Source organism: Scyliorhinus canicula, chromosome 15, assembly GCF_902713615.1.
Source record: "Scyliorhinus canicula chromosome 15, sScyCan1.1, whole genome shotgun sequence".
Classification (NCBI taxonomy): Eukaryota; Metazoa; Chordata; class Chondrichthyes; order Carcharhiniformes; family Scyliorhinidae; genus Scyliorhinus; species Scyliorhinus canicula.
In genome coordinates this window covers 78,638,778-78,650,770 of record NC_052160.1, presented here as the reverse complement: position 1 = coordinate 78,650,770, position 11,993 = coordinate 78,638,778, and the positions used below count along the sequence as shown (strand labels likewise).

At 50.7% G+C, this 11,993-nt stretch overlaps 1 protein-coding gene across 2 annotated transcripts in view; it reads right to left on the bottom strand.

Moving 5' to 3' along the window:
* The window catches only part of ipo9 (importin 9), a 210,315-nt gene extending 209,490 nt beyond the window's left edge, over positions 1 to 825 (bottom strand). The window contains exon 1 of one of the 2 annotated variants that reach the window (XR_005463359.1): positions 621 to 795. Coding sequence is in view for 1 of the 2 variants with exons in the window: in XM_038819399.1 (XP_038675327.1) it covers positions 621 to 795 (175 nt within the window). In the remaining variant the exon portion in view is untranslated. Of the gene's footprint in view, positions 1 to 620 lie in introns of both variants that reach the window. The other variant, XM_038819399.1, reaches the window with a different exon arrangement.
* Positions 826 to 11,993: the final 11,168 nt, after the last annotated feature.

Genomic DNA, 11,993 nt, shown 5'->3' with positions numbered 1-11,993 from the left:
CTCTACCCTACCCCCCCACCCCTCTACCCTCACCCCCCACCCCTCTACCCTCACCCCCCCCACCCCTCTACCCTCACCCCCCCACCGGCCTCACTCATCCCCCCACCCCTCTGCCCTCACTCACCCCCCCACCCCTCTGCCCTCACTCACCCCCCACCCCTACTCACCCCCCCACCCCTCTGCCCTCACTCACCCCCCCACCCCTCTGCCCTCACTCACCCCCCCACCCCTCTGCCCTCACTCACCCCCCCACCCCTCTGCCCTCACTCACCCCCCCACCCCTCTGCCCTCACTCACCCCCCCCCCCCCCTCTGCCCTCACTCACCCCCCCCACCCCTCTGCCCTCACTCACCCCCCCACCCCTCTGCCCTCACTCACCCCCCCCCACCCCTCTGCCCTCACTCACCCCCCCACCCCCTCTGCCCTCACTCACCCCCTCTGCCCTCACTCACCCCCTCTGCCCTCACTCACCCCCTCTGCCCTCACTCACCCCCCCCACCCCTCTGCCCTCACTCACCCCCCCCCCACCCCTCTGCCCTCACTCACCCCCCCCACCCCTCTGCCCTCACTCACCCTCCCCCCCCCCCCCAACACACCTACCTACTTCTGCCCTCACTCACCCTCTGTCACCTCCAGCACTTTAATCTGTTCCTCCCCGGCGGCGCGAACCTCCTGTACCGGGGAGAGAATGGATCCGAGCGCCTCAAAAAGCGCTTCTTTCAGTCCCTGCTGCACTGCCCCGGTGCCGGGACTCGGAGCCGCTCCGCGAGATCCCGCTCCCGCCGCCGCCGCCATTTTCCCGCTCGCCGGAAAGAAAGAGCGCGCGTGCGCACTGCGAGGACTGTCAAATGGTGGAGTGCGCAGGCGCAAGGTCGATCCTTACCCTGCGGGGAGGGTCAGAGGGTGGCAAGAGGGGGATGGGTTAGAGGGCACATTACGGTGGTGGTTGGGGGTGACCGCTGGGCTACAGGGGATATAGAATCAGGCGACACTGTGGCTTCACAGCACCATGGACCCGGGTTTGATTCCCACTGGGTCACTGTGCGGAGTCTGCATGTTCTCCCCGTGTCTGCGTGGGTTTTCTCCGGGTGCTCCCCTTTCTTCCTACAAGTCCCGAAAGATGTGCTTTTGTTCGCTGAATTGGACATTCTGAATTCTCCCTGTGCAACCGAACAGGCGCCAGTGTGTGGTGACGAGGGGATTTTCACAGTAGCTGTGGAGCCTACTTGTGACAATAAAGATTATTATTATTTGAATCCTGGAAGATGACCACCAATGCATCCACTATTTCTCAAGCTATTTCCTTAAGTACTCTGGGATCTTAGAATCTCTACAGAGCAGAAGGACGCCATTCAACCCAGATTGTCTGCACCAAACATTCGAATGAGCACTCTATCCATTACACTCCCCCGTCCACCCCGCCCTAACTGGGGAGGGTGAAAGCAGATCTGACGAGGTGGGATGGTCTCTTTCTGTCGCTGGCAGGTCAGGTCCAGGCATTTAAAATGAACATGGTGCCGCGATTTTTGTTTATTTTTCAGTGCCTGCCGATCTTTCTGCCAAAGGCATTTTTCAAGGAGGTTCAAAAGATGATTAGCAGCATGATAGCATAGTGGTTAGCACAATTGCTTCACAGCTCCAGGATTCCAGGTTTGGTTCCCGGCTTGGGTCACTCTGTGCGGAGTCTGCGCGTTCTCCCCGTGTCTGCGTGGGTTTCCTCCGGCTGCTCCGGTTTCCTCCCATAGTCCAAAGATGTGCAGGTTAGGTGGATTGACCATGCTATATTGCTCTTTGTGTCCAAAATTGCCCTTTGTGTTGGGTGGCATTACTGGGTTATGGGGATGGGGTGGAAATGTGACCTTGGGTAGGGTGCTCTTTCCAAGAGCTGGTGCAGACTCGATGGGCCGAATGGCCACCTTCTGCACTGTAAATTCTATGCTATTACCTCATTTTTATGGGGGGGGGGGAGGTGGCTAGTATGAGGAAGGTGCTGTTGCAGAGAGGTACAGCATGTAATGAAAATGGAATGTGCATATTAAAACGAGTATAAAAGTGGAGAATTGTTATAATTGAATAGGGTGTTGGTGAGACCACATCTGGAGTATTGTGCCCAGTGATGGAACCATCAATTCAGCGAACACGTGTAGTTGGATCTGAACAGAGGCTTTAATACACTTACAACAGAGCCAGCCTATTCGTCGTTGAACTTCAGATGAACTGGCAGGCTGGCTCTAAGGCACTGATCTTTATACATCGGTCCCAGGGGGAGGAGTCCTGGGCGGAGCCAAGGGAGGAGCCCAGTACAAACTCTCGCGTACTCCCAGAGTGACTCCCCCTGGTGGCCGGATAATGCAACTGCACTTATAATGGTGGATAGTGAACATATATACACGGAGTTATATTAGACAGATAGAACAGTACAGCACAGAACAGGCCCTTCGGCCCTTGATGTTGTGCCGAGCAATGATCACTCTACTCAAACCCACGTATCCACCCTATACCCATAACCCAACAACCCCCCCCCCCCCCTTAACCTTACTTTTAGGACACTATGGGCAATTTAGCATGGCCAATCCACCTAACCCGCACATCTTTGGACTGTGGGAGGAAACCGGAGCACCCGGAGGAAACCCACGCACACACGGGGAGGACGTGCAGACTCCGCACAGACAGTGACCCAGCCGGGAACTGAACCTGGGACCCTGGAGCTGGCAACTTATATTGGCAACTATATACAGAATTAATCTTACAACGGGTAGATAACGAACATATATACATGGAGTGATATTGGCAACTATATATAGTGTGAAACACATTCACCACATTCACCCCCTGTTAAAAAAATCAAGTCCGAGTCAAAGAGTCAGTCTGTCCGGTGGACGAATTGTCCGTTTTGATCTGCGGAGCACTGGGGTTGCAGCCTCTTGCGGTGGCTGGGCGGGCGTCGAGGTCTGGGGTACGGTTGCCGGCTCTGGGGCGAGTCTTGTCCGAGCCTCATATACCTCCTGGTCGAATGGAGACTGGGGGCGCGAGGGGCGGGCTGGTGCTGGCGCTCGGGACTGGTGGGGTGAGCTCGCAGAATCGGGGACACAAGGGGGCGGCCGCATAGGGAACGGGGAAAGGAGTTCCTCGGTGGGGGTAGATGGGGGGCTGGATCCAGCGGGTGCCAGGTCCCGGAGGGATACTGTGTCCTGGCGACTGTCCGGGAACTCAACAAATGCGTACTGTGGGTTGGAATGAAGCAGGCGCACCTTTTCAACAATGGGGTCGGTTTTGTGCGCCCTGACGTGCTTCCTTAGGAGACCCAGGCCTGGCGTCCTCAGCCACGCCGGAAGTGAGACCCCTGTGGTAGTGCCCCTGGAAAAAATGAAGAGCCGCTCGTGAGGGGTTTGGTCGGTAGCTGTACACAGGAGGGATCTAATTGTGGGAGCGCGTCAGGGAGGACTTCCTGCCATTGGGACTCTTGAGATTACATTGGAAATCCAAGCCTAAGAGGAGTGACGCGCAGAGGTCGGGCAAGACATACAGTTTAAATTTGGAATAGCTAGCGCCTCGAATCGTTAGCGTCGCTGTAGTGCGGCCTTGGATTTGGATGGAATGGGAGCCCGAAGCGAGGGCGATAGTTTGGTTGCCGGGATAAATAGGACAGGGAACAGCGTCTTACCACCTCTGGGTGTATGAAGCTCACTGTGCTCCCGGAGTCGAAGAGGCACGACGTGTTGTACCCGTTGATCTGGACCTCCGTCATCGAATTTCTCAGATGCTTGGGGCAAAATTGGGTTGAGTTGCGTGCCGCGTGGTGGGTACCCGGGGAAGTCGAATTCTTCCGATCGGGCGTCCTGTCGAGTAGATGCCGCTGCGTTCTGGTGAGCTTGATGCAGGAACACTGCGCTGACTTGCGGGCCATGTGGTGACTGCCCAGGGAGGTCTTACTCCTCCGATGAGCTGTTTGAGTCTGGGGATGCAGCTAGGGCCCGTGGATCGCACGTGGAGGGTGGTGATGAAGATGGCATCCAAGATGGCGGCCCCCATGAATCGCACGTGGCCGGCCGCATGGTGGAGGTTTGCCAAGATGGTGGCCCCCCATGGATCGCACGTGGAGGGAGGGGGCGGAGCCTGAGCGTAGGCCGCAGCGTTTCGGGCCCCGCGGGCCTGCTGGTGCTGGGGGCGATGTTTTTGGACTGTTGGGGTGTTGAGGGCTGGGACCCTTCTGCCGAGGCGCACTTTAGCATAGTGGCCTTTCATCCCGCAGCTGTTGCAGGTCGCGGATCGGGCTGAGCAGTGCTGCCGCGGGTGCTGGCTTTGTCCACAGAAGTGGCAGGCTGGAGCAGTTGAATAACTGGTTTGGGGAGCTGAATAGTGGCAGACTGGAGCAGTTGAATAACTGGTTTGGCGACGAGTAGCTGGCTGGGGGAGCTGAGTAATTAGCTGGAGCAGCTGGATAGTTTGAGTAGTTGACTGGGACAGTAGGGCTGGCTGTGGCAGCATTGATCTTACAACGGGTAGATAACGAACATATATACATGGAGTGATATTGGCAACTATATATAGTGTGAATCACATTCACCACACCTAGTTTTGGTCTCCTTTGTTGAGGAAGGGTGGTAGCATTGGGGTTCAGAGTAGGTTCACCAGATTGATTCCGGGAATGAAAGGGTTGACATATGAGGAGAGATTAAACTGTTTGGGCTTATACTCGCTGGAGTTTAGAAGGATGAGAAGGTATCTGGTCGAGGTCTATAATATACAAAATGTGAATATAAAGTAAACATGGACCAAATGTAGGTCCAGGCATTTAAAATGAACATGGTGCCGCGATTTTTGTTTATTTTTCAGTGCCTGCCGATCTTTCTGCCAAAGGCATTTTTCAAGGAGGTTCAAAAGATGATTAGCAGCATGATAGCATAGTGGTTAGCACAATTGCTTCACAGCTCCAGGGTCACAGGTTTGATTCCGGCTTGGGTCACTGTCTGTGCGGAGTCTGCACATCCTCCCCGTGTGTGCGTGGGTTTCCTCCGGGTGCTCTGGTTTCCTCCCACAGTCCAATGATGTGCAGGTTAGATGAATTGGCCATGATAAATTGCCCTTAGTGTCCAAAATTGCCCTTAGTGTTGGGTGGGGTTACTGGGTTATGGGGATCGGGTGGAGGTATTAACCTTGGGTAGGGTGCTCTTTCCAGGAGCCGGTGCAGACTCGATGGGCCGAATGGCCTCTTTCTGCACTGTAAATTCTATGTAAAAAAAAAATGTTCCCTTTGTGGGGCAACCTAGAACGAGAAGTCTCAGATATAGGTTGAGAGGCGGTAGATTTAGAACTGAGATAAGGAGGAACTACTTCTTGCAGAGGGTGGTGAGTATGTGGAACTCGCTGCCCCATAGTGCAGTGGTGGAATCTTTAATTGGTTTCAAGAAGGGAAAAAACATATTTCTGACTTTTAAAATGAGTTAAAGGGATATGAGGAACAGGGAGGGAGATGGATTTGAGTCGAGGAAGAGATCAGCCATGATCTGATTGAACGGCTCAAAGGGCTAATTTGTCTACATCGGCTCCTAATTCCTATGATTCTATGTTCCCTCCTCCCTTCTTTCATCGGCAAGGCCCCCTTCAGGGCCTGACACTTGGCAGTGCTATCCTGGCACCTGGGGAAACTGGCAATGCCACTATGGTACCCTGGGAGTGTTTCCGCTGACTTTGCGGTGCCACCTGGGGAGCGTGACAATCCAGGGTGCCAAGGTGCCAGCTTGACAGAGCCAAGGTGCCTGTGTTTCAGGGGAGGATTAGAGGGCCACCTTGCACTCTCCCTGTCCACTCAAGTATCTTCGATGGTCTAGGGTGGGGGATGTTGTTCTGCCTGATCCACATTTGTATACAGGGTGCTGGTGACACCATATCTGGAGTATTACTGAACGGCGCTCAGCTGGTGACTCCCTGGGGAGACCATTAGATGCAAGGAGGCCGATAGATCTGGGAGAGTAGGCCTCAGTAGGTTTAAAACCAAAATAAGCGCACGCAGCTTGGTCGCACCCATTGATTGTGGGATTCTGGTCGCGCCACCTCGCAGGACTTGAGTAAATCTCGCAAGGCATAGTGTTGATTGGGAAGCCCACGGGAGGCCTCACGCAGCATCTATTGGTCACATTACACTCTTGGTCTTGGTCACGTCATGGCCGGGAGATCGCGCCCAAAGGACTTTGCAAATGTATATCATCCGCCAATGAGGTATATCAAGTTTAACAAAAGTGAGTCTATCTCACCCTCGACACACTGGGAAGCCCTTAAGGTGGCTATCGGGGGGTAGACATTTTCCCACTTTTGTGAGGGCCACGAAGAATCCAGCATGAGTTTGTAGTATCAAAAGAAATAACTTAATTTCCAATTACATATCTACAACAGCAGTTCTCCACCACTGTTCTCTCCTCCAGCCAGTTCCACACTGGCCAGCTCTATGCAGGTGACTCTGCTAATGATTTCTCCGCCATCCTCATTGGGGGAGCTCATGCTCACTGGGGATTGTGGAAGGAGCACACTTGGGCTGTGGTGGCTCTCAATTCCATTGCTGAGCGACTGCTACAGGCATTTGCAAACACGAGAGAGAGACGGGGGCAGGACATTCTGCTGGTAGGGCCTGACCTGGCCTGGGGTTCAGCCTGAGGCTGGATTTAACAATTGCCTCCCTTTCTGCTTTTTTGATGGACAATTGCTGCTGACTTAGAGGAAGGAGGAGAGAAGGGTGGTGGCTGGTTCATCTGAATGCCTTGTTGCAGGAGAGGGAGGAAGTCAGGTGCTCTGCTGCTGGTGAGGAAGGGTGGTGGCCTGAATCAACTGCAACATGCTGGAGATTTGGAGGACTGATTTATCATCTGATGCTGCTTTTGTTCGGATTGCTGAATGTTTACCGTTTCTATGTTTGGAAGCCATGTGTTGTTCCTACCTCTCCTACTTTTGTGGCCTGGACTGGGGGCTGGCTGGATTAGGTGACCGGACATTGGGACTGCAGGAGGAGGACAGTGGTGGCTCACCTCAACTGGACACCTTGGAGGTCATAATGACACATCCTTGAAGGCTGTTGGCCGTTTCTGTGCAATAATGACTGTTTCTGGTTCGGGTTTGGAGTGCCATGTTGATGGCTGGTGTCTTTGTGCTGTTGCATATTGTTGTTTGGTGTTTGCTCATGTCCTTGTTATTGTATTTGTGCTGGTTTTTGTCTACTGTCAGGGCTGGTGTGTTTGCTATGTTTCGGCCCATTTTTTGTGTTTTCTTTTGGTGCACACTGCCGATGCTGGTGGAGTCGGGGATGTTCCCTTTCCTTCTTCCGTTACCCTGTGTCAGCAAGACCTTTTCCGGTGAGTTGGGCTGCTCGGAGTATCCTTCTACCGATGTGGGTCTCTGCGGCCGGGGAGGCCGGGGAGGCACTGCCTCGGAAGCTGGTGGTGTTGTTCCTTGTCTTTTGATATGCTCTGTACGGTTTGGTTCTGATGTGCCAGGGTTATTCCGGACTGAGTTATGCCCATCTTGAGAGGGGTGGACTGTTCTTTCTCTCTCTCCTCCGTCGTGCTCCATGTTGGAGTGGCCTATTCTGGTGGGTTGGGCTGGTGTGCCATTCCGCTGATCTAGGTAAGTGTATTTTGGGGTGCCATGTGTTTGGTGTCCTTGTTGTACTGTTTTCTGTATTTTGGTGGTGTTATTAAACTAAAATACTTGCCAATAGTCCCCAACCAATAGTAATCAGGTAGGTTATAACACCCATAAAGCACATATGGAAAAGACTGCGAGGGTGGAGCAACAGAGGCTGGTGGACTCCATCCTTGAGATGGCAATTGTCAACCAATATACGTCAGCTGTTAAATATTGTCCTTTCCCTCTCTCTTGTGCTGACCCAGAAGTGATTCTGTCCATGGACAGTGAAAAAGCGTTTGACAGGGTGCAGTGGTGTTACCTCTTGGGAAGTTTGGTTTTGGGCAAAAGTTCATTTCTTAAGTTTGGTTACCGTATAGGGCCCCCATGGCTAGTGTTAGTGTTAATGTTTGAGCTCAGGATATTTTTTGTTGAACAGGGGTACGAGACAGGGATGTCCACTGTCTCTGCTTCTATTTGCTTTAGCAATTGAACCATTGACCATAGCATTGAGATCTTCCGATAGGTGGAAGGGTATAAGTTGGGGAGGGGTGGAGCATAGGGTGTTCTTGTGCACAGATGATCTGCTTCCTTATATTATGGACCCAGTCTCCATTATGGATGAGATAATGAAGCTATTGAGGAGCTTTGGCTCCTTCTCTGGCTATAAGTTGAATCTGGATAAGAGCGAATACCTCCCGATTAATCATCGAATCCCTACAGTGCAGGAGGCCATTTGGCCCATCAAGTTGGCACCGACCCTCTGAAAGAGCACCCTGCCCAGGCCTAATGCCCCACCCCATCCCCGTTGTGATATGCATCACTGTATATACATAAGGGGTTAATGTAAATACACTACAACTAAGTAAACATGAGAGGGAGCACCGGAGATGTTATGACATGCAGACATACAGCTAATGAACACTTAGAATAGGACACGACCAATGGCCAGTCAAGACACCCAGAGGTGGCATTACCACAAGGGGGCATTACACAACACATATAAAAGGACAGGGCACACATGCTCTGCCTCTTTCCACAGGCGACACTTAGAGAGTAGGACAGGGGCGGATCAGAAGCATCACACTCACCATGTGGCTTAGAGCAGACTGGTTAGTTAGACTGAGTTACTATAGCAAGATTAGCAGGAGAGTCGGACTCATAGAGATCTGTGCTAATAGTTCAATAAATCACATTGAACTTACTTCAAAGTCTTTTGGTCAAAGCTGCATTGAGTTGCAGCCTGTGTTATCCCAGACGTAACCCTGTAAACCCACCTAACCTTTGGACACTAAGGCGCAATTTAGCACGGCCAATCCACCTAACCTGCACATCTTTGGACACATCCCATGGGGAGGGGAGCCTTTTCGCCTTGCCAGATCTAGATTTGTTATCTGGGTATCCAGGTGGTCCACGATTGGTCCTCGCTTCATAAATTAAATTATGCGAGTCTGGTGAATGGACTCAAATCTGACTTGCAGGAGCAGGATAACCTCCCCCTGTCTGTAGTGATCTCAGGATTACTACCGGTGCACGTGCTAGTCAGAATAGAAATGACAGGATATATAAGATGAATACGTGCCTGAAGGGATGGTGTCAGGGGGAGGGTTTCAGATTCCTGGGACATTGGGACCGGTTCTGGGGGAGGTGGCATCTGTACAAACTGGACGGGTTACACCTGTGCAGGACTGGAACTGATGTCCTCGGGGGGCTATTTGCTAGAGCGGTTGGGGAGGGTTTAAACTAATGTGGCAGGGGGCTGGGAACTAATGTAGGAAGTCGGAAGGTAGTAAAACAGGGACAGAAGCAAAAGGCAGTAAGGAGGAAAGGGTAAGGCAGAGAAGCCACAGTCAAAAATCAAAAAGGGCGACAACAAGGTACAGTGACTGAGGGGATGTCAGTGAATAGGTCCAGTAATACTAAAAGGAAAGCGACGCGGCACGTTGTTACATGAAGATATGGGTTCAACGACAAGGAAATTTAGGAGAAAAGGTAAGAGGAAAAATAACTTAAGAGAGGTTACAGATCAAGGTGTTCAGATTCAAAACAGAGGTATAAAAGCCAATATAAATGTACTTTACCTGAATGCTCGTAGTATTCGGAATAAGGTAAATGAATTGATGGCGCAAATCATCGTGAATGACTATGATTTAGTGGCCATTACTGAAACATGGTTAAAGGATGGTCACGACTGGGAGTTACATATCCGAGGGTATCAAACTATTCGGAAAGACAGAGTGGATGGTAAGGGGGTGGTGTAGCTCTGTTATTTAAGGATGACATCTGGGCAATAGTAAGGGATGGCATCGGTGCTATGGAGGATAAGGTTGAATCCATTTGGGTGGAAATCAGGAATAGTCAGGCGAAAAAGTCACTGATAGGAGTAGTCCATAGGCCACCAAATAGTAACATTATGGTGGGGCAGACAATAAACAAAGAAATAACTGATGCATGTAGAAATGGTACAGCAGTTATCATGGGGGATTTTAATCTACATGTTGATTGGTTTAACCAGGTCGGTCAAGGCAGCCTTGAGGAGGAGATTATCGAATGTATCCACGATAGTTTCCGAGAACAGGATGTAATGGAACCTACGAGGGAACAAGCGGTCCTAGATCTGGTCCTGTGAAATGAGACAGTATTGATTAATTATCTCATAGTTAGGGATCCTCTCGGAAGGAGCGATCACAATATGGTGCAATTGAAAATACAGATGGAGGGTGAGAAGGTAAAATCAAACACTAGTGTTTTGTGCTTAAACAAAGGGGATTACAATGGGATGAAAGAAGAGCTAGCTAAGGTAGACTGGGAGCAAATACTTTAATGTAAAACCGTTGAGGAACAGTGGAGAACCTTCCAAGCGATTTTTCACAGTGCTCAGCAAAGGTTTATACCAACAAAAAGGAAGGACGGTAGAAAGAGGGAAAATTGAGAACATTTCTCATTTCTCAAGACACAGATAACATGCCAGAGACTGATGGAAATGAGGCTATGACAGGTGAGGACCTTGAGATGATTGTTATCACTAAGGAGGGAGTGATGGGCAGGCTAATGGGGCTAAAGGTAGACGGGTCTCCTGGCCCTGATGGAATCATCCCAGAGTGCTAAAAGAGATGGCTAGGGAAATTGCAAATGCACTAGTGATAATTTACCAAAATTCACTAGACTCTGGGGTGGTCCCGGTGGATTGGAAATTAGCAGACGTGACACCACTGTTTAAAAAAGGAGGTAGGCAGAAAGCAAGTAATTATAGTCCAGTTAGCTTAACTTCGGTAGTAGGGAAGATGCTGGAATCTATCTTCAAGGAAGAAATAGCGAGGCATCTGGATGGAAATTGTCCCATTGGGCAGAAGCAGCATGGGTTCATTAAGGGCAGGTCATGCCTAACTAATTTAGTGGAATTTTTTGAGGACATTACCAGTGTGGTAGATAACGGGGAGCCAATGGATGTGGTATATCTGGATTTCCAGAAAGCCTTTGACAAGGTGCCACACAAAAGGTTGCTGCATAAGATAAAGATGCATGGCATTAAAGGTGAAGTAGTAGCATGGATAGAGGATTGGTTAATGATTGGTTGGCAATCAGTAGCTAGTGGTGTTCAGTGGGATCAGCGTTGGGCCCACAATTGTTCACAATTTACACAGATTATTTGGAGTTGCGGACCAAAGGCAATGTGTCCAAGTTTGCAGACGACATTAAGATGAGTGGCAAAGCAAAAAGTGCAGAGGATACTGGAAGTCTGCAGAGGAATTTGGGTAGGTTAAGTGAATGGGCTAGGGTCTGGCAGATGGAATACGATGTTGACAAATGTGAGGTTATCCATTTTGGTAGGAATAACAGCAAACGGGATTATTATTTAAAGATAAAATATTAAAACATGCTGCTGTGCAGATAGACCTGGGTGTGCTAGTGCCTGAGTCGCAAAAGGTTGGTTTACAGGTGCAACAGGTGATTAAGAAGGCAAATGGAATGTTGTCCTTCATTGCTAGAGGGATGGAGTTTAAGACTAGGGAGGTTATGCTGCAATTGTATAAGGTGTTAGTGAGGCCACACCTGGAGTATTGTGTTCAGTTTTGATCTCCTTACCTGAGAAAGGACGTACTGGCGCTGGAGGGTGTGCAAAGGAGATTCACTCGGTTAATCCCAGAGCTGAAGGGGTTGGATTATGAGGAGAGGTTGAGTAGACTGGGACTTTACTCGTTGGAATTTAGAAATTTGCAGGGGGGGGGGGATCATATTGAAATGTATAAAATTATGAAATTCACAGGTTTAGCTCAGTTGGCTGGACAGCTGGTTCATGCTGCGGAGCGAGGCTAATAGCGCGGGTTCAACTCCCGTACCGGCTGAGGTTATTTGCCAAGACCTCGCCTTCCCTACCT